The sequence below is a fragment of the Zalophus californianus genome, chromosome X (assembly GCF_009762305.2).
Source record: "Zalophus californianus isolate mZalCal1 chromosome X, mZalCal1.pri.v2, whole genome shotgun sequence".
Lineage (NCBI taxonomy): Eukaryota > Metazoa > Chordata > Mammalia > Carnivora > Otariidae > Zalophus > Zalophus californianus.
The window spans coordinates 74,839,603-74,866,703 of record NC_045612.1 but is presented as its reverse complement, the minus strand read 5'-3'; the positions used below and the strand labels follow the sequence as shown (position 1 = coordinate 74,866,703).

Sequence of the window (27,101 nt, the reverse complement as noted above, 5' to 3'; positions counted from 1 at the left end):
CAAAATATTTACTGAGTATCTGCTACCTTCCAGGCACTGTACAGGGAAGGCGTTTCTTGCCTCTTTTTACAGATGAGAAAACCGAAATATTTCTGATGTAAAGGGACTTATTCAAATTCACACAGCTGAAAAATGACTAATCTAGGGCTCCAACTCAGGTTTATCCTTCTATATCCAAGTTTCTCTCTATTACATGTTATATCTCCACTAGAGTAAGCATTCAATATTTCTTAACTGAAATAAAATAAATTTTATTTTTAAACATTTGGGGGAATTTTTGGTATATTATTGGAAGCATTAGCAATATGATCAAGAAACATTTATTGGGCACCAATTGTTTGCTGGGTAAGAAGGATGTATACATCAAAATAACAATAGACATGCTCTGTCAAGTGCCAAGTGAATAACAGAAGCATCTGAGGCCTTCTGAGAAGCACAAGAGCACTGTGAGTTGGTGTGGACCCAACTTTGGAGGAAAGGTAAGCTTTGACCTGAGCCTTAGAAGGTAAGTAAGATTTTGATAAAGAGAGAAGGGAGAGAAAGAAGGGCATTTCAAGAAGAGGAAATAATGTGAGCAAAAGCTTCTCAAGGTGTTTCAAGACCAGGGTGGGTATCATTGGTTTTTTTTACCAACAGTAAGAAATAAACTTTTGTACAAAATGTGATAAGTGAAAACCCAGTTGGTTTTGAAGATTGAAAGAAAGTGATAAAAAAGTGGGAGACCAAAGCCCTGAAATGAGTTACTGGAAGTGGCAGAACTTTTCAAGCTGTAAATTACAATGCTCACAGAAACGATTAAAAATATTATTGCTGTTTTTGTTATTGCTATTCTACTGCATGATAAATGGTTTGATTTAATCATTTCTGAGTTCATCACTGAGTGGTGGCCATTTCTATAAACCTTTCTATAAACCTTACCAAGAAAGACGAAGGCAGAAACTATACAAATGGGAAACTTTCTTTCTTCTCACATTGTATTGAGCTTATTCAAAGTTCAGGAGGACCTGAGTTACCAGGTGGGCGACTTCAGGCTCTGTTAGTCTTTCTCAATTAAAGTGAGATTCTTGGAGGAAATGAGTTGTGGGGAAAGTGATTTTTTATTAAGAAGAATTAAATACTGTTTGACTGAGTGTGCCAGCAATGCTAATTATCATATCTCACTTTGCCCAGCAGTTTGATCTCTTCAGTGACTTGTGTAGACTCATCTTCCTTTCACTCTGACTCTGGGAAATGAGAACTGGTATTACACTTACATATGTAGGAAGTTTTGAAGGCTGTGGAGCCAAGATGACTGGTTTCAAATCTCAGCTCTGTCACTTCCTAGCTGTGAGAACTTATACTTCTCTCAGTCTCAGAGAGAAAGAATAATTCCTACTTTTCAGAATTCTCATAAGGATTAAATAAAATTTGTATATGTAGGGCCTGGAATGTTCCTCAAATATCAGTTTTTGTTTGGTTCCCTGGCATTATAGGGCATAGGTTTGAGAGTCAGAGAAGATAAGGACCCAAGTGAAGTAAATTTATTCAACAAATTGCAACTGAGTTTCTCTTAAGTGTCAGGCTCAGTGCTTGGGACCACAGACAAAGCAGTGAACAAAGCAAACAAGAACTTTATTTTTATAGAATGTGCAGGCCAGGGCTTTTTTGACATACATTAGCTGTGTGTCTGTAATACTTAATTCCCCTGAGCCTCAGTTTGCTCAATGGAATGATAGTCATTGCCCAAACATGCCTTATAAGGAAGTTGTAAGAGTCAAATTAGATAATGAACACAGAAGCATTTTTGTGAACTGTAAATTACTTTACTAATGAAATTATTAGCAGTTGTGTTCCTATTTGATTGGAAGAGGGGATTAAAATCATGAGTTGTTAGCTGTAGATACCAAAGACCATATTATCACAGAATCCTGGCCAGGAGCCTGGCCAGACTGGAGTGAATATGAGAATATTGTCAATATCAAGGCCCAGCTGCTGGAGGTATTAAGGCACTTTGTACAGCCAGGCAGGTCTGGCTGTCTATAGTACTGAAAGAGAAAACTTTTGTCTTTGGATTTCTAGTCATTCCTTCTTGTACTCAACTTCCCTACTTCCCAGACAGGAAGCCCATATTCCCATAGTCTTTTTTTTAAAATATTTTTAAAATTAAATTCAATTAATTAACATATAATATATTATTTGTTTCAGGGGTACAGGTCTGTGATTCATCAGTCTTATATAATACCCAGGGCTCATTACATACCCTCCCCAGGGCCCATCACCCAGTTACCCCATCCCCCATCCCCTCCCCTCCAGCAACCCTCCCATAGCCTTTTTAACTTTTTCCTTTTTCACTCCTCTAAATAAATCTGCTCTAAGAAAATGATCTGGTCAACTCATTCATATTAATTTGTCAATGGTTGAAAAGACTGCATGGATGACCACTCCCAAGGAAAGGAGCATTGAGTTGGGGCCTTTGCCTTAAGATAATGAAACAGAGCACTAATGGTAAAATTCTGGGAAATATTAATAAAGCTCAGGTTTCTCTGAAATTATATCAAGTGGATGAAGACTGGTCCAACTATAGGAGATTTAACAATAATAGAACCATAAAATGTCAGAGCTAAAACACTTCTCAAAGTACGTTCACTAAAACATTAATCATTCATCTATTCTTCTAAAAAGGAAGATGAAGTGATGACCAATATTCCTGGAAATCCTTTCCAGTAGCCTCAAAAAACATAGATCTTTTATGAACCATTGTTAGGGTTGGGGGAGAGCACAGCTCTGTTGGTACATGCAGGGAAACCCATCTCCAAATCTTACTAGTAAGGTTCTCAGGCTGCATTAGTTGGCAAAAATGTATACTCTTTGCCTCTGTAGAACAAACCTATTTATTTCATTATCTTCCCAGAAACCCCCTTTGAAGAGAACTGTCCTTCAGCTATTCCAGAAGAAATCCCCTTATTCACATGGTTACTGAGAACTACTATGTTCCTACAATGTGATCTTTTCCTGGCAATAATTAATTGGCCAAAGGATGGGCATGTGACCCAAGCTTGTACAATCAGAGTCCTTATCCGGGCTTTTGAATCAAGAGATTCCAGCCCAGTCTGGCTTCTATCTTGAACTGTATAGATGTTATTAGTGGCCATTTTCTCCCATGTGGACTTAGAATGGAGAAAGGAGGAGACATGCCAAGAGAAGCAGACACAATACAGGGAGAGAGAGAGTCCTGACAGCAATGAGTACCTTGTTCTAATTGTTTCTGAGGCTGAGCAGTATTCTGGTTATGTGAGATATCCCTATAAACTTAATTATAAATAGCTATGTAGGTTAAATAATTCAATTTCTCCTTTTGCTGGAGTGAGCTCAACTGGGGTCCATTACTTGCAACCATAACTCCCAACTAGTAAAGCCCTATACTTAATCAAAACCAAAGACAATTCATCAGTAAGCTTTTATATTCACACAATCCTACCACTGTAGAAGTATTTTTGCTTTTATTTATATTATTACTTGATCATGCATGATTTTTTTAATGACCTTATTTGTAGGCCATGTGCTTTTTGCATGATTAAGAGACCTATAGAAACTGAGGCACAAAGCAAGACAAAGACTTATCAAGGGTCAATATCAGAGCTGGAAAGCATATCAAGGTGTTATGATTTTGGGTTATTCGTGAACTTTGTTGTCTCAGCCCAAGATGGGGTCCCTTGCCTTTATACGAGTGATTCTCACTGATAGAGATGGCTGGTTTAAAAAGCAAAAATGTTTCCCCTAACCACCTGAGTGACAAAATCTATAAACCTAAAGGTACTGTTATAGCATTTGAGTACAGTCATTCTGAGTCTAGGCAATTGATACAGTCACTTCATGAAGTATGGCATATAGTAGTTAAGAAAGCACAATTTGTACAGTCAGAAGATGTTTTAATCTTGTTTCTATAACTTTCAAATGTGTGGTCTTAAGCAAGTGATTTAATCTCTGAGGTTCAGTTTTCTCATTTATAAAATGAAGATATAAATACCTTCTTAGCGGAACTCATAGAGTTTCTGTTAAGATTAGATGGGGAAAAGGGCTTTGAAAACTCTAAAATGCTGAACATGTCCTAATTCTTTTGATTTCCTAACAAAAGAAAAGAATGGACTTTGTTCTTTTTCTATTGTGTATTTTTTGAGGGTATGCCTAGAACATAGTAGGTGCTTAAAAAAAGGTCAAGTTACTCATTGAAAGTTTCTGGCATTTTGTCAATGAGAAAAGGATCATGCAGATGATATGCAAATATCATTCAATAGTCAGGATAACATAAATTAAAGAACCAGGTTTCAGGGGTTCCAAATCTGACTCTATTTATTACTTACTAGTTCTATGATCTAGGACAAGTTGCTCTATTTCTCTGAGTTTCTCTTTCTTCATCTGTAAAATAAGAGTAAAAATAGTATTTTTCTCATAAGATTGTTGTGAGGATTAAATGAGTTAATTTGCGTAAAGCTGTTAGGAAAATGGCCAAGCACAGAGTAAGCACTCCTAGTATTAAATAAACTAGCTTATGCTTGGCTCTTAAAAGGATGGTGAGCACATAATAAGTTTGTAATAAATATTAGCTGCTATTATAATCCATTGCATAGACTCTGGTGATAAGAGACCTAGCTTGTCCTAGCTATTTCTATATGAGGCCCTTTCATTTCAATCTGATGATACAATACAAATGCTCTTGCAATACTGTACTACTTTTGTGTTCATGTCCCTGTCCTGGTTTGCTATCTGTGACAGGAGCTGCTTTTAACAGCTTTGTAGACAAGTTTTCTGGGCACTGCCATAGCACATGTAATTGCAGTTTGGCCAGCGTTGGAAAGCAGATGACTAAGGAATGGTCATGTTAGATAGGAGACAAAGGGGTTATTGGTGATAAGCTAGTATTTGATCATTGTATTTGAATTCGCTTTAGTTCCAGGTTTAAGCTGATTCAGGAAGGAAAACAACCAGAATCAGTATCCTTTGCAGTTCTATGAGAATGTAATCAGTTTTGGTCTGTTGAAAAATACTGTTTGCTTTTCTCTATGGCTTTGATCATAATAATCCACAATTCCAGTATACACAACCTTGAATCATCTATTTAAATAAAGTAACAGATTTTCAACTGACAAATATCAAAACACTATTTGTGATTCATTAGGTAAAGTACAAGAATTTCTACTAATAACTCCACTTTGCAGAGTATAACAATGCTGCCTCTTTCTTCCGTTAATTTACATTTTAACTCAGTCAGAAATTAAAGAAATTTTTAATGTTTACAGATTGATTCATGATATTCTAAGGAGTTAGCTGCCCTGGGTCAGGGTGGAACCTAAGGGGTGGGGGCCTTTTCTCAGAGACTTGTGATATAGGTCATACTTCTCTGAGGGAAGTCATATACAGGAAGGCAATAGCAAAAGACTGTATGAATCCAACTATAACACAGCCTCAGCTCTACCCTCTTGTGGCTTCACTGTCACTCATGCTCAAAAGCAGTGGCCAGGAAATGATTCTAGAGAATTTATCCTAATTTTTAGACAGAGCTAGTCCAACCCTAACCGAAGTTTTTAGTTAGCTGCACATAATCTGTTTCTCTGGGGACAGGGGATCACTTGTTGAGGAGGACTGATCACTGAACATTCTGGTGTGGAAGAAAGAACTCTAACAAAGAATGATGGCCCCATATTTCTCTGCATCTGAATAGCTGAATGACCTTGGGCAAGTCACATCAGGTTCAGAGGACAGGTTCCTCTTCTGTGTAACAGAGCTAATCATGCACACTCTGCTTAATTCCAAAAGTTGCTATGAAAACTGACTGAGGTACTATATGCAAATATTCTTTGTGAACCCCATTGTCCTGTGCAAGGATCACTGCTGTCGGAGCCCAAAGCTGTAGAGACATCACAGAGATAGGGTGAAGGCACTCCCCCCACTCTTTTTGGTTAATCCAGAGAAAATACATGGATATGATGGCAGTTGTTCAGTGGTTCACCTCTCCTGGATTTGAACTCTACAGGGAGGCTCTGCTACTATGAAGGATAACAGTGATCTCAAGTGTGTCTTCTGGCTTTACTCTGATTTCCCCAGAACACTTCATTCTTAAAGGTCCATAAGGGACATACGTACTCTGACTGATGGTCACTTTCCCTTTTGGCAGCTCTTGATTTCCTCCTCAGTACCTGGCAAAGCCAAAACAAATACGAGCCAAGATTCCTTGTACATTGCCACCTACAAATGTGTTTTTCAGCAACAAGTGCTGCCAAGGACATTTCCAGAGTAGGACAGAATAGGGCCCTTCTGCTGGGGAAGCATAAGATGTGGGTGGGAAGAAAGGGGTCTTGCTGAAATGATTCCCAACTTTTGACCTCTGCTTCACATGTTTTGAAACCTTTTAAATGTGGAGTTTAAACTTTGAATCCTAAATGTTATCCCTGGCACCTGAACTTGGGGTCATCCTTAGGCATTTTGAAAAGTAAATAGCACTATGCAGATGATACCAGTAATTAACTGTTGCCTAACGCCTGAGAAGCAATATAACATTGTTTTGTGTCAAACACAGCAGGGTTCAAGTTCTAGTCCCACATCAATACTGTCATCTTAAAATGGGAATAATGACAAACAATAATACTTTCCTTGCAGAACTGTTGTAAGGATTACAAATTGGCACATAATGGACAAATTTTTAAGATATTCCTTGTTACATGTTTTCTTTGCATTCTTTTGTTTGTTTGTTTTCACAACAAATTGTTAAGAAGGAAATTATTATTATCTCCATTTTACAAAAAAAGTAAAAAGGTCTGACCTGGGAGATTAGCCAGAGGTCATGTAACATATAAACGGAAGTGAAAAGTACTTTTATTCTTCATCAAATGTAATTGTAAAACCTGTTAGAAAATGCCTTGCTATACCATATATTCAATACTGCTTTTAGTTATCTAATGTTGAGTCTGCATGCTATCGATAAGCAGGGCATTTCAGCAGAGCATCAGAGAGGCAGCTGAGGCCTAGTGGTAAGAGGTTAGTTGTTTTGTGATAAAACAACTAGAGTCATGGTACTGGCCCTGCCCCCATCAGCTGACTTTGGACAAATTATTTAATATTTCCGAGCCTCAGTTTCCCCCTCTACAAAATAGAGATAAGACTTACTCACCTGATTTCTTGTGCAAAAGTAAGTAATTATTAATGACCTGTAATGCCAGTTCCTCACAAGGAACTCCTAGTTAACTATCATTGTTAGCAGTCAAATAGCAGAGGTGTGGACAAACCTCTCTCTCATACTACTTTTGTAATCTGCTTGCATTTACATTTTATACCTATAGTTTGGTTAAATGGAACATTTAGAGCTCTCAGTCCCAGTGCCCAGTAGAGTGCCTGGCATATAGTAGGAGTTCCACACATTTGTTAAACAAATGAAAAATTAATAAATGACAATGCAAAAGAGGGGAATACTGCCTGGTAGAGGAGAAAGAGTTATAAGATAGATAGATAGATAGATAGATAGATAGATAGATAGATAGATAGATAGATAGATAGATAGATAATATCTGGTTTATGATAAGTGTTTTTGGAAGAGATAAAAATAAAATGTTATGTAAATTATGATTAACAAATTCAGTAATGCATCCCAGAGCACTCAATATTTGAGCTGTGTTATGAAAAATATGTTGAATTTGGTCACGAGGGAAGAGAGGGAATAACATTTTAGTAAAAGTAAACAGCATGACCCAAAGGTAGGCAGACCTGAGAGTGTAGGATATGTTCAGAGGGAGCCCAGGAAGTCTGATGTGGCTGAAGTGGTGGGTGGTTGATAAGAGAACAAGATGGGAGAAAGGGCTACAGAGAAGCATTAGGGCCTAACTGTGACAGACTTCAAAGTCTAGGCTACGGAACTTGGAGTTGAACCTGCAGGCCAGAGGTTGCAGATTGGCAGCCCACAAACTAATTCTTGTCCGTAGACATGTCTTTTTTTTCAGGGGAGGGTGTTGAAAATAATTGGCTTACATGATGTTTTTAAACTAATTGAATTAGTAACCAACTTCTTCAAAAAATTCAGATTTCACATTAAAGTCTAGAATACTGTTCTTAAAAATAATGGAACATCTGAAATACTAAAGCTGCATTCTTGCCTGGCAACAACCAGTTGGAGTTAAGTGATAGCTGCCCCTTTTAGATGGGGCATGTACTCTCTAGTTCATCACAGCCTCCACCACCCTACCCTTTATGTATCTCATACCAGGTTCTCTTCATTCACTTTTGTTACTCATGAGGCATTTGGGTTTGAAACTCCTGTTGTAGGGGCACCTGGGAAGCTCAGTAGATTAGGCTGACCCTTGATTTTGGCTCAGGTCATGATCTCAGGGTCCTAGGATCCAATGCATGGGGCTCCACGCTCAGTGGGGAGTCTGCTCAAGGATTCTCTCTCCCTCTCTTTCTGCCCCTCCTCCTGTTTATGCTTTCTCTCTCTCTCTCTCTCTCTCTCTCTCTCAAATAAATAAATAAAACTTAAAAAAAAAAAAAACCAAAACCCTGGTATCGGCAATTGAAGGTTATAGAAGAGAGGAGCAATGAGAAGAGTTATCTTTTTAGACATAGGCCTATGATTCTGATTCTGTTGAAGATAGCCTGGAAGAGGGTAGTCAGGGGAGGAATTAGGGCTGGATCTGTGGGAAAGGATAAAATGAGATGGAGGCTCCAACATTGAGGAGCAGGAAGAACATATGAGCTGTGAAAGTAATCCTTTATAACCATCTAAGTGGAAGAAATAGCAAACATCCACAAATCATTAGAGAGAAGAACTCTGAGGGTTTATTCATAAGCTTCACTCCTCATTTCTAAAGCAACTCAGATGTTCTTAGATGATTCTTCACTCTCCTTCCTAGACTCTGAATAATTCCCAAAGACAAAGTCCACAGTGTCTTATTTATCAGTGAATCTCAGTGCCTAGCACAGAGCCTGGCAAGCAGTAAGTGCTTAGCAAATACTCATTCAATACATGAATTGGAGGGATTTTCTACTTTACTTGTAGGTAGAGGAAAGTTTTATTACATGCTGAAACCACACGGGTTTTGGTAACCCTCTCCCCACCCCCCCAAGCCAAACTCCTAGTTTGGAAATAGAATTTCAATTCTGTGGAAATAGAATCCATACTTTTATTCAACAGTATTGATTGAGCACTGACCATGTGCCATGCCAAGCTGAGTTTTAAAGACTTGAGGATGAACAAAACTTACATGGTCAATGTTCTCAGGAAACACACCTACAGTCTGGTGAAGAAAGAAAATTTTAAACAAGTAAATGCACAATTGATATTAACTGTATTTGTGAGAAGTCCTCCAAAAGAAAAATATTGGGTACTATTAAAACATATTAAAAGGTGGGTGAGTGAGGAACCTGAGCTAGCCTAGGAGGTCCAGGAAGTCTTCCTGGAAGTTCTGTATGCATAGGCATTAACTAATGAACAGGGAAAAGGATGAACCAACATTTCAGGTACAAGGAACAGCATATGCAAAGGCAGGGGGGACTGTCAGGCATTTGAGGAATTCTGAATAAAAGCAGTATGAGTGGAGTTCACAAAGCAGGAGGAAAAGAAAGGTAGAGAGATATTAGATCATGTAGATTTGATGTTTATACTAAGAACAATGGAAAGCCAGAGACAGAATTTAAGTAGAAGAATAATATGACCCGATTCAACTTAAAAAAAAAAAACCTCTAACAAACATATGTTGACACATGATTATTAACGAAGGTCTAAAAGCAATTAAGAGGAAAAAGGATAGGTTTTTTTTTCAAAAATGGTGCTGAAAAAATAGGACATCTATATACAAAAGAAGTGGATATCCATATATAAAATAACTCAAATGGATTATAGACCTAAATAAATGTAAAACTGAAAACTATAAAACTTCTAGAAATCAAAACAGGTTTTTAAAAACACAGTTTGAGATCTTGGGTTAAAAAAGATTTCTTAGGTCTTAGAAAGTAAAAAAGGGCACAAAAGAAACTTTTGGGATGATGGGTATTTTCACTATCTTGATTAGGTGATGGTTTCAAGAGTATATGCATATGTCCAAAGTTATCAATTTGTACAACTTCAAATATGTGTAATTTATTGTATGTCAATAATACCTTAATTATGCTGTTTTAAAAAATCCCTCTGGAATAGAAACCACAGACATAGACCCACATAAATATAATCAACTGATTATTGACAAAGGAGCAATGGCCATACAATGAAGCAAATATAGTTTTTTCAACAAATAGTGCTAGAACACAACAAATCCAGATAGACCTTACACTCTTTACAAAAATTAACTCAAAATGGATCACAGATCTAAATGTAAAATGCAAAACTATCCTAGAAGATAACATAGGAGAAACCCTAGATGACCTTGGGTGTGGTGATGACTTTTTAGATAATAACACCAAAGGCAAGGTCCATGAAAAAAAGGAATTGATAAACTGGACTTCATTAAAATTAAAAACTTCTGCTCTGTGAAAGACAATGTTAACAGAATGAGAAAAAAGTACATACTGGGATAAAATATTTGCAAAAGACACACAAATAAAGGACTGTAATCCAAAATATACAAAGAACTCTTAAAATGCAACAATAAGAAAACAAACAACCAGATTAAAAAGTGGGCCAAAGACTTTAACAGACACCTCACCAAAGAAGATATTCAGTGACAAAGAAGTATATGAAAACATATACTCCACAGCATATGTCATCAGGGAAATTCAAATTAAAACAGCAATGAGATACCACTACCAGAACTACCAAAATTTGGAGCACTGACAACAACAAATGCTGGTGGCAATGCAAAAAGATACAGCTACTTTGGGAGATAGTTTGGTGGTTTATTACAAAACTAAACTTACGGGCGCCTGGGTGGCTCAGTTGGTTGAGCAACTGCCTTCGGCTCAGGTCATGATCCTGGAGTCCCGGGATCGAGTCCCACATCGGGCTCCCTGCTCGGCAGGGAGTCTGCTTCTCCCTCTGACCCTCTTCCCTCTCGTGCTCTCTATCTCTCATTCTCTCTCTCTCAAATAAATAAATAAAATCTTTTAAAAAAAAAACAAAAAAAAAAAACGAAACTTAGTTTTACTGTATGATCCAGGAATCATGCTCCTTGGTATTTACCCAAGGGAGTTGAAAACTTAAGTCCACACAAAAGCCTACACACAATACTCACGGCAACTTTATTCATAATTGCCAAAACTTGGAAGCAACCAAGATGTGCTTCAGTAGATGACTGGATAAATAAACTGTGGTATGTCCAGACAATGGAATATTATTTGTTACTAAAAAGTAATGAGCCATCAAGTTATGGAAAGACATGGAGGAAACTTAAATGCCTATTACTAAGTGAAAGAAGCCAATCTGAAAGGTCACATACCGTATGATTCCAGCTATTTGACATTCTGGAAAGGGTAAAACTATGGAGACAGTATAAAGATCAGTGGTGGCCAGGGAGTGGTGGAGGGAATAAATATTTGGAGACAGGATTTTTAGGGCCATGAAAACACATTGTATGATACTATAGTAATGGATACATGCCATTATACAATTGTTCAAACCCATAGAATGTACAACACCAAGAGTTAACCCTAATGTAAACAATGGACTTTGGGTGAGTATAATGTATCAGTGTAAGTTCCTCAATTGTTACAAATACACTGCTCTGGAGGAGAATGTTGATCATGGGGGAAGCTATGCATGTGTGGGTGCAGGAGGCATATGGGAAATCACTGTGCCTTTCTTTGCTTTGTTGTGAACCTTAACTTGCTCTAAAAAATTAAGTCTTAATTTTAAAAATCCCTCTGGCTGCTCAATGCAGAACTGACTTCTAGGTAAGGAAGAGTGAAAAAGACAGACAATTTACTGTGATCCAGGTGAGAAAGGGAAGTGCCTTGAACTAGGTTGGCAGTAACTGAGATGAAGAAAATTGGGCAGATTTGTGAGATATTTAGGAAATGAAACCTACAGGAGCTGGGAGAATGTCCACCATTTTCTAAAGGTCAGTTCATTCTGGCTTTCCAAAGCAAGGAGCTAGGAAAAATTACAGTAACAAAACTCCCTTGAAATTGAAGAGGAAGCCAATGGCAAAAACTTACCCTCACCTCAAATGTCCTGAGAGGACACCACTGGTTGCTAATTTGGTTGCAGTTTCTTAACTGCAAAGAAAAAGGAGAAGGAGAAGAAAAATAAGATGAAAAAAGATGGTACAAGCACATAATTTATGTAATATTCAACAGTGTCTCTTGATCTTTTTTAAAGCCATGGGAAGAAAATGAGAAGGGAGATCAGAGTTTAAAATCAGAATGAAGTGGATGCCCTATTATGTTCACAGTACTTAGCCTTTCCTGACAAAGATATAAATGTTGATAACACCTCTTTTAAAAATAAAACTTAACAATGTGATTCTTTAGATTTGTAGAGTGCTTTCCTGTTTACTAAGTTGTTCCATCATCTTCTCTAACTACCACTTCAGTCTTCTAAGGTAGGTATTATTGGCCAAAATTTTCTGATGAAAAAACTCTGAAGACAATTTTGGCATTGTAGAAGCAACATGAACTTTGGAATCCTTCACACCTGGGTTTAAATGTCTGTCGGGCTACCATTTATTTAATGGGCAACTTCAGAGAATTATTTCATAACTTAATTTTTTAAGGCTTCTTTACCCCATCCGTCATTTCACTACCATTAGCACCCCCTCCATGTACCCACTGTCTATTGGGTGTAAATAAGAAGAAAACTTAAGTTAGTCACAGCACTCTAAATTGTCGGTGTCAGAAAGACCATCTAGTCCAGCCTCTACCTTCTTCTCTCCCCATTTCACAGAGCAAGAAATTGAAGCTGAGGAATTGGAAGAGATTCATTGTCAGTCTGTAGACCGTTCTCCTGTCTCTGAGACCTATGTTATTTTCATTTGACTTTCTCACCAGTCCAGCTGACTCAATTCCCTTTGAGCAACCCTAGTTAAGAGTTTTGGTGGAACTAGAGGTTGTGATGACTATTCAAATAAAGTTTTCAAAGTATCTGTGCATTTCAATTACATATTCCTGTTTCCTATTATAATGGGGAATTGAAAATTAGCCTTGTTACAATTTGACATGTCTAAGAATAAGTCTGCTTCTTTACCATAAGGGGTGATTTGTGAGATTCCTCACTAAAAATGGCAGGGAGGGGTATATTTGGGATATATCCAGGCAAGGCTGAATCCATTAAAATACCAGGGGATAATTTTCACCACCTCAGGTAAAAAGCTTCTTAGGCCTTTGCATTCTGGAAGGTTCATTTATAACTCTTGCCCAAGTGCCCTTGACATTGATTAATCTAGCTAAAATAGCAATGAGATGGAAGACTAGTTTAGGTTCTACTAACGTGGAACATAGAACAAATTTTGTCCTTGTTTCAACGTCTTCATCTGGAAAATAGAGCTGATCATACCCACTCTTCCCTGCCTGTGGGATTAAGTTACCTCCGTTGGTCAGGGTAAGTAAATGCCCATATGCTTAGCTGTGAACAAGATAAGTCTTTGTGGAAGCCTGTAAAAAGTAGAAGAGATCCACGCAAAAATCTCCACCAACATTTTGGGAGAGACAGACCCTGCCCAAATCTAGAGGTGTAAGAAATTTAAAGGCCAGGGAGGCTGAGGGCCTCTGCTGACACAAAGGGAAACCTTTCCCATAGATCTACCCTGCCACTTCTACTCTTCCATCCCCATCTGCCTCTCCATCTTTACAGAAAGACTATGGTACCTCCACCATAAAGAAGCAATTGCAGTATCCCACTTCACCCCCCACTCCTAGCTGTCCACCAAGAAGAAGAAAAGCAGTCATATGTGGTTTCCATTCCTTGAATAGTGCAGTTTGCAAGCTTAAAATATGCAAGGCAACTTGGAAGAGCAAGAGCACCGCTGCAAAACCCTGGACAAAATCGAGGTCCTTGTGTACATGACCAACGTTTCTGGTGTTTGTGTGTTTGCCTGCTTATCTGGGTGATTTTGCCTTTGCACGCTGGGTAGATGAGAAGTGTATGTTTAGAGGCAATTAGACGGGAAAACAGGAAGAGAAGAGGGTAGAAATGACCTCTGGTTATTAGGCAGAGGGTTCCTAGAGCAACTGGCATCATGCCACAAGGCCCAGTCTACCCCTACGGAGAAATTTGAAAGGTTTCAGCAAGTATCAGCTGCCTTGGCCATAGCTTCTTCCTCAGTTTGTAGAAGACTCTCCCGTCTGTGCTTCTGTCTGCTTTTGAACATATAGTCCCTCTCCTGACGCACTGGTACTCACATCGCCCCTACCTACTCCCTTCCCCCTCACACACAAGCAGAGTCTGTTTTGAGATTGGACTTCGGAACCAAATCTGTAAGCGCTGGCCTTCGGGAGCTCCGCTTAGCCCTGTCTTCAAAATAAAGCTCCAGGTTAAAGCTTCAGCTCTGGCACCTCAAGCCTGGTCCCCGAAAGTAAGAGGTATTCAGGGAGCTAGGGCCCTCCTGGGCTACAGCTATCCACTCCTGCCTTCACCCACGCTGCGCCAGCACTCATTCCTCCAAAGCCACCCGGCGTTAGCGCGCCGCGAGGGGAGGGGAGAAAAGGAAAGGGGAGGGGAGGGAGAAAGGAGGTGGGAAGGCAAGGAGGCCGGCCCGGCGGGGGCGGGACCCGACTAGCAAACTGTTGCATTTGCTCTCCACCTCCCAGCGCCCCTTCCGAGATCCCAGGGAGCCAGCGTTCTGGGAGAGCTGGAGGGTCCCGAGCAAACCGGGAGGCAGAAGAGGCAACAGAGGAAAGCGACGGAGCTAGCCGCTCCAGTGCCGGACAGGAGCTGAAGGGACGTACCGCGTCAACCCCAGCTGGGCTCCGGCGACAGCGAACGCTTCTTGCAGCACGGTGGCTTGAAGCCGCCGCCCCAACAGCTGCCCTTTCCTCTTCGGTGAAGTTTTTAAAAGCAGCTAGAGACTCGGAGGAAGCGAGGAAAGTGCCGGGTAGGACTGACGGCTGCCTTTGTCCTCTTCCCCTCCACCCCACTCCCCGCCCTGGGTCTCCTCTCCTGTTGCTGCCTCGGCCCGCTCCTCCCTGCCCGTCTCCCTACCCCCCCCCAACCCCAGTCGGCCCAGCGCGGCCAGCCGGAGTTTGCAGAGAGGTAACTCCCTTTGGCTGCGAACAGGCGAGCTAGCTGCACGTTGCAAAGACGGCTCTGGGGAGCCGGGCGACCGGCGAGCCGCTTCAGCACTTGCAGCTGGGACCCGGCTAGTTAGGCGGTACGCTGGGCCGGCCCCCAGGTTCCGCTCATTCCCTTTCCATCTCCTGCACGCAGGAGCTACACCGCCCCCCCCCCGCGCCCTCAGTTTGCAGGGCCAGAGACCAAACAATGAAAGGGCAGAGGGCAGTGAGGGCTTCAATCGACAATTAAAAACAAAAACAAAAACACAACCAAACAAAACAAACCCCCAAACCCAAAATAAAACAAAAAGAGAATAACCCGGTTCCTATTTGCACCTGCTTCAGTGGACACTGAATTTGGAAGGCAGAGGGTTTTCCTTGTTTTTGTTTTGTTTCCTTCAAGACTTGGGCATCTTTTGACTCTACCCTCCCAAGATTTCACGAACAGACTGTGAGCCTAGCAGGGCAGATCGTGTCCAGCGCGTGTTTTCCTGGGCAGGAGACTTCGAGGCTGTCAGAGTGCTCTTGCGTGGTTATTCCTGCAAGTTTCCTTCCCAGGAGCTTCCCGCAGGTGGGCAATTAGCTGCAGTGACTACCGCATCGCAGCCTGTTGAACTCTTCTCAGCTAGAGAAGGGGAAGCAAGCGGAATAAAGGAATTAGGCGGAAGAGTCAGCCAAGCTCAAGGATGGAGGTACAGTTAGGGCTAGGGAGGGTTTACCCCCGGCCGCCGTCCAAAACCTATCGAGGAGCTTTCCAGAACCTGTTCCAGAGCGTGCGCGAAGTGATCCAGAATCCGGGCCCCCGGCACCCTGAGGCCGCGAGCGCAGCACCTCCCGGCGCCCGTTTGCAGCAGCAGCAGCAGCAGCCGCAGGAGACCAGTCCTCGGCAGCAGCAACAGCAGGGTGACGATGGCTCTCCCCAAGCCCAGAGCAGAGGCCCCACAGGCTACCTGGCCCTGGACGAGGAACAGCAGCCTTCCCAACAGCAGCCAGCCCCCAAGGGCCATACGGAGAGCGGCTGCGTTCCAGAGCCTGGAGCTGCTTCAGCCACCGGCAAGGGGCTGCAGCAGCAGCAGCCAGCACCACCGGACGAGGATGACTCAGCTGCCCCATCCACGTTGTCCCTGCTGGGCCCCACTTTCCCGGGCTTAGGTAGCTGTTCCACCGATCTTAAAGACATCCTGAGCGAGGCCGGCACCATGCAACTCCTTCAGCAGCAGCAGCAGCAGGAGGTAGCATCGGAAGGTAGCAGCAGCGGGAGAGCTAGGGAGGCCGCTGGTGCTCCCACCTCCTCCAAGGACAGTTACCTAGGGGGCAGTTCGACCATCTCAGACAGCGCCAAGGAGTTGTGTAAGGCAGTGTCGGTGTCCATGGGCTTGGGTGTGGAGGCGTTGGAGCATCTGAGTCCTGGGGAACAGCTTCGGGGGGATTGCATGTACGCCCCGCTCCTGGGAGGTCCACCCGCTGTACGTCCTTGCGCCCCGCTGGCCGAATGCAAAGGTTCTCTTCTGGATGACGGCCCAGGCAAGGGCACCGAAGAAACTTCTGAGTATTCCCCTTTCAAGGCAGGTTATGCCAAAGGGTTGGATGGCGACAGCCTGGTTTGTTCGGGCAGCGGTGAAGCAGGGGTCTCCGGGACACTTGAGCTGCCATCCACCCTTTCTCTCTACAAGTCTGGAGCGCTAGATGAAGCGGCAGCTTATCAGAGTCGCGACTACTACAACTTTCCGCTCTCCCTAGCCGGGCCGCCGCCCCCTCCGACACCTCCCCATCCTCACACCCGTATCAAGCTGGAAAACCCGCTGGACTATGGCAGCGCCTGGGCGGCTGCAGCGGCACAATGCCGTTACGGGGATCTGGCGAGCCTGCATGGCGGGGGTGCAGTGGGACCCAGCTCAGGCTCACCCTCGGCCACTGCCTCCTCTTCCTGGCACACTCTCTTCACAGCAGAAGAAGGCCAGCAGCTGTACGGGCCCTGTGGCGGGAGCGGAGGCGGCAGCGCTGGCGAGGCAGGGTCTGTAACCCCCTATGGCTACACTCGGCCACCTCAGGGGTTGGCAGGCCAGGAAGGTGACTTCCCTCCACCTGATGTGTGGTATCCCGGCGGTGTGATGAGCAGAGTGCCCTATCCGAGTCCCAGTTGTGTCAAAAGCGAGATGGGTCCCTGGATGGAGAGCTACTCCGGACCGTATGGGGACATGCGGTAAGTTTCTCCTAGACATGTCTTTGAATGTAGAGTTAGTCGGCGTTCTGGGGTATCTCTCCTCTTCTACCTGCGGGAACACTCTACCCCTGCAAGAGCTCAACAGTGTTCCATAAAAAGGGCCGTCCTGAATCTGGAGCCTTCTGGGTACTCCTAGCCTGCCAAAGATAAGACCATTGTGCTCAGAAGCCCCACTGTGTGCACCAGTCCCCACCACTGAGAGCCCTGGGTGCTGGTGTGTGTCCTTCCAGATACCTTAATAACACCTCCCCCACCTCCAGCCTCTTGAAATCCTTAGTACCTCACGGTGCTCTATGTCCCAAAGGCTCCAAACTTAAATCCAGTAGTAAGAGCCACCTTCAGAAATAAAGCTCTTAAGTCCTCCAGTACTTTTTCTCATCCCTCTTCCCAAATCTGAGAACCTGGACAGGAATTATGGGCGGTTTCACCTCTTAGAGTGTGTTAGGGTTTGCCCTCCAGCCTGTGGCCGGTCTTGGCAGGTTAAAGGCAAAAAGACTGGCCCAAATTTTTCTCAGTCCGCCTCCTCCAAAGACATAAAATGGAGGTGCCGGATTAGGGAAAGAAGGTCTGAGTTCTCTGGGTTCTGAGGGACGCTGTGTGAAGACAGGGTGAAGTTCCTTCCCTGGCAACAACTGAGGAGTTACCCCAGGGTTGGAAGTCCACAGAGAGAATCCGAGCAGGCAAAGGTAGAGGGAAACGAGAGGACAACTTTCTTGGTAAACACTGGGCAGTATTTGCTCTCATAGGTTGACCATACTGGACGTAGCTGCTTGGTTCGGTCTTGTAAAGAGTTTATTTTCTCTATGGAGTACAGCAGATCCACAGTCCCCTACTTCAAGTTTGCATCAGATCCATAAAAGAGAATGTTCTTTTAATGAATAATTTAGCCAGGCTTGATTCTGACTTATAAAGTGTTGGAAATTTTTTTAAAGAATTTCCTGCTATTCCAGTGTGCTCAGAAATTGCTTTTGGGAGGGAGGAGTGAGGCTCTTCAATATATTCCTTCATTTTAAGAATATGCTTGCATTTTTTTTATTAAAGTATAGGTGACATACAGTGTTATATTAGATGTGCTTGCATTTTAAAACATGAGCTGCTACCTCTAACAAACTTAGTAAGAACTGTTAGGGACCTATGAGCCATAATTTTGCCCATGAGTTTTAATTAGGACATGAAAAAAGTGGTGGTCGATTTCACCTTGCTTATTAAAAATTATTCCTACATTTGTTGAGCTTCTTGGAGATCATGTTGAAGATTCTCCCCCCTACCCCCCCACCAAAGGTATTAGTTTATCTCCATGAGGGAGGGAATACTAACCAAGGAACTAACTCCTTAGGTGTGCTGAGTACTTATGTCCCCTTGGAGTTGTGTCTTGTTACGTCTTGCTTTAGCTGTTTTGTTTTATCTGTGACTTTTCCAAAATTTCTTTGTTAGCCTTAGCATCTTTGGTGAGTTAAACCCAACAATTTGCCTCCTTTTACTGATGCTTTTTTTCTTGGAAGGTTGATAGAACAGTGCTAGGACAGAACGCGGAGGATAGGATTTCATAAAGTATTATTTTTTGGGCTATTGAAGAAACAGCTTCTTACCAGCCTTTACATCCTAGTATTAGATTTTAAGTGTTTAGCTTACAGAATTTTCAAAGGGTTTATTTATATCATCAAAATGTTTTCCAGTTAGTTTGTTTTTTTTTTAAATTATTTTTGCAATGTGGTTATACTGTGGAATTTTTCTTCATTTTATAAGAACAGATTTACTTGGTAGGGTTAATTTTTTTCCCCTAGGGTTGTTGCTAGTCCTGTGAAATTTTTTGAGGGATGGGGATGTCTCAGGTGCTTCTTGACATAACCATGATGTTAAACTGGAACCTTTTCTCTTCTGCACACCCTCCCCAACAGTTAACTCAGTTAATAGGGAGGAAATGAGCAATTCCACATCTTTGTTAAGGGATGTGTTTCTTTTTTTGAAGATTTTATTTATTTATTTGACAGAGAGAGAGACAGCCTGAACCGAAGGCAGACACTTAACGACTGAGCCACTCAGGCGCCCCAAGGGATGTGCTTCTTTGAAAATATAACCTGAGAATTTCAGGAAGTAGCTATAGAAAGCAAAAAGTTCTTCCCATGAGGTGTGCAGTAAGCTAGGTTATTTTATCCCAGGTCTTAGTGGGAAAATGTCTCTGTTAGAAAGACCTGCTTAAATTAATGACCTTAACTAGTGAGAATTTAGCAGTACCCAAAGAAAGTAAAAGATTATTAATCTTCCCCGGTTTGTGGTTGCAGCACTGGCTATGAGAGTCTAGTGAAAGAGAAAACTGGGATTCCTGTCTTGTGGGTTGACGAAGAATTTTCATTTCTAGGATATAGAAAATCGTTGAGTCAGTTTTTTGAAAATTTATCAATTTCATCAAAATGCAACCAACCCCAGTCTAAAAGTTGACATTTTCTTACTTTATCTTTCTTTCCCTCACTTTATTGGGGCATAATCTGGTGAAAGGCAAGGGATTTTTTAAGCCAAAGCCAGAGCTTCCACCCTGTCTGTATTGCATGCATTACGTGCTAAATTTGAATTAAAAATCTAAAAACTCTAGAGGCTTCCAATAATGTCGGATTCCTCCTTTCCCAATTGTGTGTGTGTTCATACACATTAGTTAATTGGGGGGGGTTAACTTTAGTAACTTTTGAAATAACTCTATGTTCTTATACATCTACAATGTTTCTGCTCAAAGGAGAGAGGCCGAAGGAGAAACTGAAGGTGGTCCTTTAAAAAAAAAAAAGAAAAAAACAACAACAACTTAAGTTTAAGCATGTGCTTTGAACAGAAGGAAGAATAAAAAGCGATGGGGCTTTCTGTACAACCCTGATGATATTTAATGGAGCTGTCTTTCAGAGATCAAACAAGACTACAACTTTGTTAATAGACCACCTGCCCACTTGACAGAAGTAAGACCTTTTATATTCCAGAAAGCAGCACAATAATATGAAAAAATATTCTTGGGAGCTGAGGCCCAAGGAAGCAAGTGCCAGAATAAGAGTTAGGATTTAGATTAATTATCTGGATGCAAAAAGAATTTTTCTCTTGGTAATTTATTCTTATCTTTATAATAGGTAATATTTTTGTAGTGCTTTGAGATCAGCAAATCCTGCTTTTTTCCCTCTTAGTTATTTAAAAGAAAGGCATTTTATTAATCCCCTTTCCATCTCCTCTCCCCTCTTTAGTTATCGAACAAGTTTTTATGACTATTTTGCAAGGAGTGGTTTTTGTTTTTTTTCCTAACGCTGAATTTTGCTTTGGGACCGAGATAGTCTGATGCTTTTTCTGTCCATAGTCCTTGAGAGTCAGTATGTTGGAAAGAAGCATCCTTTCTCCATTGTCAGCAAATAACTAGTGAGTTATGTTTGAGTACCAGTGATCAGAACCAGAGGACCAAGTAGCCACAATGGGTGGTACCCCATTTGGAAATATGTGCAAGATGTACTGATGGAAGGCTCCTCTTTGTTGTCCACAGAGTATCTCTTTTAGCTCGGCCAAAGGTTAGCATCAGTAAAAGATATTTTCCAAGACGCTTGTAGCCTTCCAATTGCAGGGTCACTTTGGGGCACTTTCTTGCCAGGGCTAATTTTACCTCATCAGACTTCCATTCTTTGAGTTGTAAACTTTGATATAATATATTGAATTTGCTGGCACATTTAATTTTCTATAAGTGTTTTTCTTCCCTGTAATAATTTTCTCCTGTGGTGTACATATACACATTTAAAACAATGAATCCTTAGGATTCTGACTCCTACTTGTACTGTGACGCTCTTGGTGGGATTATGAGTTGGAGTTAGGGACCTGGACAGTTTTGTTATTTTTTTTTCCCATGGTGGTATAGAGACCACCAGTTTCATTTGGAAGTCTGCTCAAACAGGGAACAGAATGTAGGCTGGGAGTGGCAAGCAAGGGACTTATTTTATAACCAAACCTGAAATCATGATTCTGAAAAATGGAAAGCAAACAAAAATCAAGTTTTGTGAGGTTGGTCAGAGAGGGAAAAGGAAACCTCTCCCCACCCCCTACCTCCACCATTTTCTCTTTGTCTGCAGCTTCCTCAAGTGCTGCATGTCCCGGATTTTCTTTCATTTCTCTCCTTTCATGCTTTTAACTCAATGGAAACATAGACACTTCTTTCTACTTTTTGGGATATTTTCCTCATTACACCTGTGGCATGCTCCTAAAGATTTTTTTTTTTTAATCTGGAGAGTAACCAATCAGATCAATGCCAGCCCTTCTCTTAAGGCTAGATGACTTGAGGGGATTGCAAAATTAATAGCTGGGCTTTTTTGGCCTCAGGTTAGAGCCTAATTCAACAGTTGCTGAGGGAGCTGAACTAGATGGCTTGAGGCCTTGGTGATTTAATGAAATATTTTGCCAGCCCAGCCGCTGTCTCTCTCTTTTGATCTCTGTCTCTGTTTACTGGCCATTTTGGCAACCTTCTCTCAAAGCCTGAAAATAACTGGACCCTCACTGAGACTGTGCTGGGTCAGACCTCCACCACACTTTCACAAGCAATACCTAAATCTGTGTGTGAGGATGCTTCTTCGAAGTGTCTGGCTGGGCTAATAAATATGTTGATGCTATGTAAAGTAATCATTTGAAAACAAAGAATGATATTGAAGAAACTGTTCTACCTCAGACTTCCCCTACCAGCATTCCATCAAGTTCTGAAATGTTGAATTCAGAGTTAAGTTATCCTCATCTTAAACACAAAGCTGACCTTTTTTTTTTTTTTTTTCCATTGCTTGTAATGTTCTCTGCAGTTACCAGTATGGGTTGGCATTTGTCATATTGAAGAGAATTATGAAATCTCATATTTAGAGCACCTTTTCAAAGAAAAGCCCCAGTGTCTTATAGTTTACTGGCTAACACGTAAGTTTGAGTAGGCCAAGAGGATGCTTAGCGAACAACCCTTTGCTAATTGAGGGTATAGAAATAGTTGAGTTTTCTATAACATTTGTTTACCATGTGGAGAAACCTCTCTAGAGCAGCACTTCCCAGCTTTTTTTCTACCAGCTTCCCACCTGATAGATGTTTTAGATTGGTGCTCAGTAAGGGCTACTGTCAGTGGCTATTGCCGGAAATGATAGGACTGTGAATTAGGCACAATTCCTTGCACATTCATGGGTGCTGCCACCCTTTCTCTCTTAAACCATTTCCTGCTGCCAACCTGCAGGCCACATTAGGGTTGAGAGTGGCTCATCCAGATAAGCTTATAGCTCTAAAGTGCTGGTTACCTGAGAATGCTGCCAATTTAGATCAGGTAGTACCTGAGTTTTATTTTATTTTTTTAATAACAGCTTCAGTGAAACATAATTCATTTTCATCCATTAAAAGTGTGCAGTTCAGGACGCCTGGGTGGCTGTGGGTTAAGCGTCTGCCTTCGGCTCATGTCATGATCCCGGGGTCCTGGAATCCAGCCCCATATGGGGCTCCCTGCTCTGTGGGGAGCCTGCTTCTCCCTCTGCCCCTGCCCCACCTCATGCTCATTCTGTCTCCCTCTCTCTCTCAAATAAATACAGTATTTCAAAAAAAGTGCAATTCAAAGGTTTTTAGTATATTAGTACATTCAGAGTTGGGAAACCATCACCACTATTTTAAAATATTTCAATCACCTAGCGTCACCCCACCCCCCACCCTGCCAAACACTGAGCAACTATCAAGCACCAATCTACTTTTGGTCTCTATGGGTTTGCTTATTTTAACATTTCATTTAAATGGAATCATGCCATATGTGATCTTTGGTGACTAGCTTCCTTCATATAGAATAATACTTTCAACGTTCATCCATGTTGAAGCAGGTATCGATATTTCATTCCTTTTTATTACCAAATAATGTTCCATTATATGGATGTATCACATTTTATCTACCTATGCATCAATTGATGAACATTATAGTTGTTTCCACCTTTTGACTTCTATGATGCTGCTATGAACATTTATGAAAATTCATACAAATTTTTTGTGGGTGTGTGAACATAATATTTTTAATTCTTTTGGGTACATACCTAAGAATGGAGTTTCAGGATCATACAGTAACTCTCTGTTTGACCCTTTAAGGAACTCCCAAACTGTTTTTGTAATTGCACCAGTTTACAATTTCACCAGCAAAATATGAGGGTTCCAGTGGTTCTACATCGTGCCAATACGTACTGTCTTTTTAATTATAGTTGTCCTTAGTATGTGTGAAGTGGTATCTCAAAATGGTTTTTCATTTGCCTTTCTTTAATGAGCAATAATATTGACCATATTTTCATGTCCTTATTGGCTGTTTGTGTATCTTTTTTTGGGAAAATCTCTATCCAGAAATTTGCTCATTTTTAATTGGATTATTTGTCTTTTTATTATTGAGTTGCAAAAGTTTTTTAATGTATTCTGGATACAGGTCCTGTAACAAATTACGATTTGTGAATATTTATCACATTCTGTGAATTGTCTTTTCATTTTCTTAATGGTATCCATTGAAGCACAGACATTTTGAATTTTTATAAAGTCCAATCTATTGTTTTCTTAGGTGGCTTGTGATTTTGGTGTCATATATAAGAAGGCTTTGACTAATCGAAGGTCACAAAGATTCACACCTACGTTTCCTTCCTAACTGTTAAGTTTAGGTTTTTGACCAATTTTCAGTTTTTAAATAACTCATAAGATGTGAGTAGCGGTCCAACTTCATTCTTTTGCATGTAGCTATCAACAAATGGTGTAGTCATCACAACACCATTTGTGGAATCTTCCTCATTTAACTGTCTTGGCACCCTTTGTATAAAATCAGTTGACTATAAATGTGAAGTTTTATTTCTAGACTCTGAATTGTATTCCACTGCTCTTTTAGCAGTACCACACTGTCTTAATTACTGTAGGTGCTTGGTAAGTTTTGAAATGATGAAGTGTGACTCCTCCAACTCTGTTCTTTTTAAGATTGTTCTTTTGGCCTTTCTGGGTCCCTTGAATTTCTGTATTAATTTTAGGATCAGTTTGTCAGTTTCTACAAAGAAACCAGTTGAGAATCTGATACAGGTTGCATTGAATCTGTAGATCAATCTGGGGAGTGTTGCCATCTTAACAATCAATGTTTAATCTTCTGATCTGTGACCATGGGATCTTTCCATTTATTTAGCTCTTTCTCAACAGTGTTCTGTAGCTTTAAGAGTATAAATTTTGTACTTTTGTTAGATTTATTCCTAAATATTTTAATTTTTAATACTATCATAAATGAAATAATTTTCTTTATATCCCTTTTAAATTGTTCCCTGCCAGTATATAGCGATAGAACTGATTTTTGTATGTTGACCTTGTATCCCACAACCCTGCTGAAAGTACCTGAGCTCTGAACATGTCTGGGACTTAAGAGGCACGTTCCTGTTGCTGTACTAAAGTTAAAGCATACTTTGTCTCAGCCTATATGAAGGCCACACAGGGACACTGTTCTCAATTTTCTTTAGCTGTAAATTGAAATTGGTATGAATTCTGGATGAATAGAAGAATGCCTCTAAAATTATCAGGTCTTTAGAGAACAGTAGGAAAGAAACCTAATAAGGTTTATGCGGTTAATAGTCCCCTTTTAGTATTTGGATTTGGAAACTATTAGCAAGGAGATGAGGAATTAATAATTTCTACACACAAAACTAACATGGAGAGGTAACAAATGCAAACTAGGTCAAAGAAATAACTAGCTATATCTGGCTTATCTTTAGGTTTGTGTAAACAGCTGGAGTCATAATTTTATGTTTTTATGTGTTGTCCTTTGGATACAATAAATGCCACCACTCTTTCTGGTGTGTATTTCTAGATGAGGAAATGGTTCATTTACTCTCATATGATTTGGGCTTCTTTTCGGGGATGGACTCTATAACCATGAAGCAAAGATACAATTTACCTATAAAGGGACTGAACTTTGGCCTCACTAACACTCTAGGCTAAGGGTCATATCTAATTAGCTCCAGCTATTGTGTCTTGATAATGGTGCATAAACGGCAGGCCACTGAACTTGTACAAGGTCCTATCGTGACCTGGCTGTCTTTACAAATGACCCTATTAAAGTGATCTTTTTAAAAGTACACATCAATCAACCACTTTTCATTAAGCACCTGCTGTATGCCTACCTGTGTGCTATAAGGAGGTTAGGGTAAAAAGGACACAATTCAGAAGAATCTTGAGATCACTATCCTCAATAAGTTTATAACCATTAAAAAAACAACAACAACAACAAAAAAAAAACAAAACAGAATGGCAACACTGTGATGCCAGTATGATGAGAGATGCTGGATTGTATGGCACGGCTTTTTTTAAAATGAAGGCATTTGAAAAAGAAATGGATCAGTGTGGGCTGAATTTGGTCAGCAGTACTACCTGTGGCTGCCTCTTATCCTTTATGGATTAAGTGGGGACATGATTGAACTCTAGCAATAGATTATAGGTCTTGATGGATATTTCAAACACCAGGAAGTGGTACCTCTGTAAAGGTAATGAGTGAGGGGTTGAAATATATTTCTATTTTTTCAGAAGTACCACCCCAGTCAAGTTAGTTACTAGTTTCTTCCTCAGTTTCTTTGGTTATATTATTGCACATGCTGGGAACAAGTTTGATATCTGTAATAATATGAGGAATTAATTAAAATTGAGGGTGATTTATGGGCCTATTTTTGGTGTGAGAGCCAATGAAGGTGTCTAGTCTGGTGGTTAAATTAAGAATTATTATTCTGCTCTCAGGGTTTCCATTGATCATGGTGGCTAGCTTTGAGGTATGAATTGGATTTCAGGGTGTTAGTTAAGGGAGGGAAGGGAAGTGAGAAGTACAGATCAAACAATTCTGGGAGTAAGGGGCACATTAAAGTTTTTTTTTCTTTTTAATAAGGGCTTTGTTGAATTCGATGATGTAGCTTTTTGAAATGGCCCACCCTTTTAATCATGGATTCTGTTTTCTGTGGGTTGAGCAGATTCTTTGCTTGTGGAGGTGTAGTCCCACAATCTGGCCGCTAGGGGGACTGCAAGTGTCCTGCGGCTGGAATTCCCTGGGAATGGTTGGCCTCCTTTGTACAGGCTAACTTGAGCCAGAGCCACCTACTACCAGACAATAAGTAAGTCATTGTGGTACTTAGTGTTTTATCTGGGATGTCCCTTCCCAAAGTGCAAAAAACCATTTTTAGTAACACTGATTCCTTAATACCTTTTTCTGAATGTGAAGCTGGGAGCAGTGACCTTGGATATATTCCAGTAGCACTTTACAGTTTACGGATCAGTTTCATATCCCATTCCTGCATTTCATCCTCTTTTCTTACCCTGTACGTGTAGCCAGGTTTTAGGTATAATACTCTTCATACTTTTATTCTATTGTTACTCCCACTGTACATATTATGGTCAGAGAGGTTAGGTAACATGTCTAAAGTCAAACAGCTTTAAAGGGACACCGCTAGGATCTCCGTCTCACTCTTGCTTCCTCAAATCAAGTGTTCCTTTTTTTTTTAAATCCCACATCTCTCTCACGTCATATTCAGGAAGTAGGAGATTCAGAGAGGCAAAGGAACCTTAATTGGTATCAATAATAGAAACTGGTAAAGCTTGTAAGGCTTTGGGTCTCTTATTAACTCACGAGACTGAGTTTGGTGGATTGGTTTATATAAGAGATCTGGGTGCGAATAACCTACCATCTGACTTTATAATCTGCATTTATTCAACAAATACT

The 27,101-nt window shown here is 40.9% G+C and overlaps 1 protein-coding gene across 1 annotated transcript in view; it reads left to right on the top strand.

The window, feature by feature from the left end:
* The first annotated feature begins 14,702 nt into the window (after positions 1 to 14,702).
* AR (androgen receptor) overlaps positions 14,703 to 27,101 on the top strand; it is a 185,875-nt gene continuing 173,476 nt past the window's right edge. Inside the window, exon 1 of the mRNA XM_027608800.2 lies at positions 14,703 to 17,362. Within this exon, the coding sequence (XP_027464601.1) occupies positions 15,846 to 17,362 (1,517 nt within the window). The 5' untranslated portion in view covers positions 14,703 to 15,845. The remainder of the gene's footprint in view (positions 17,363 to 27,101) is intronic.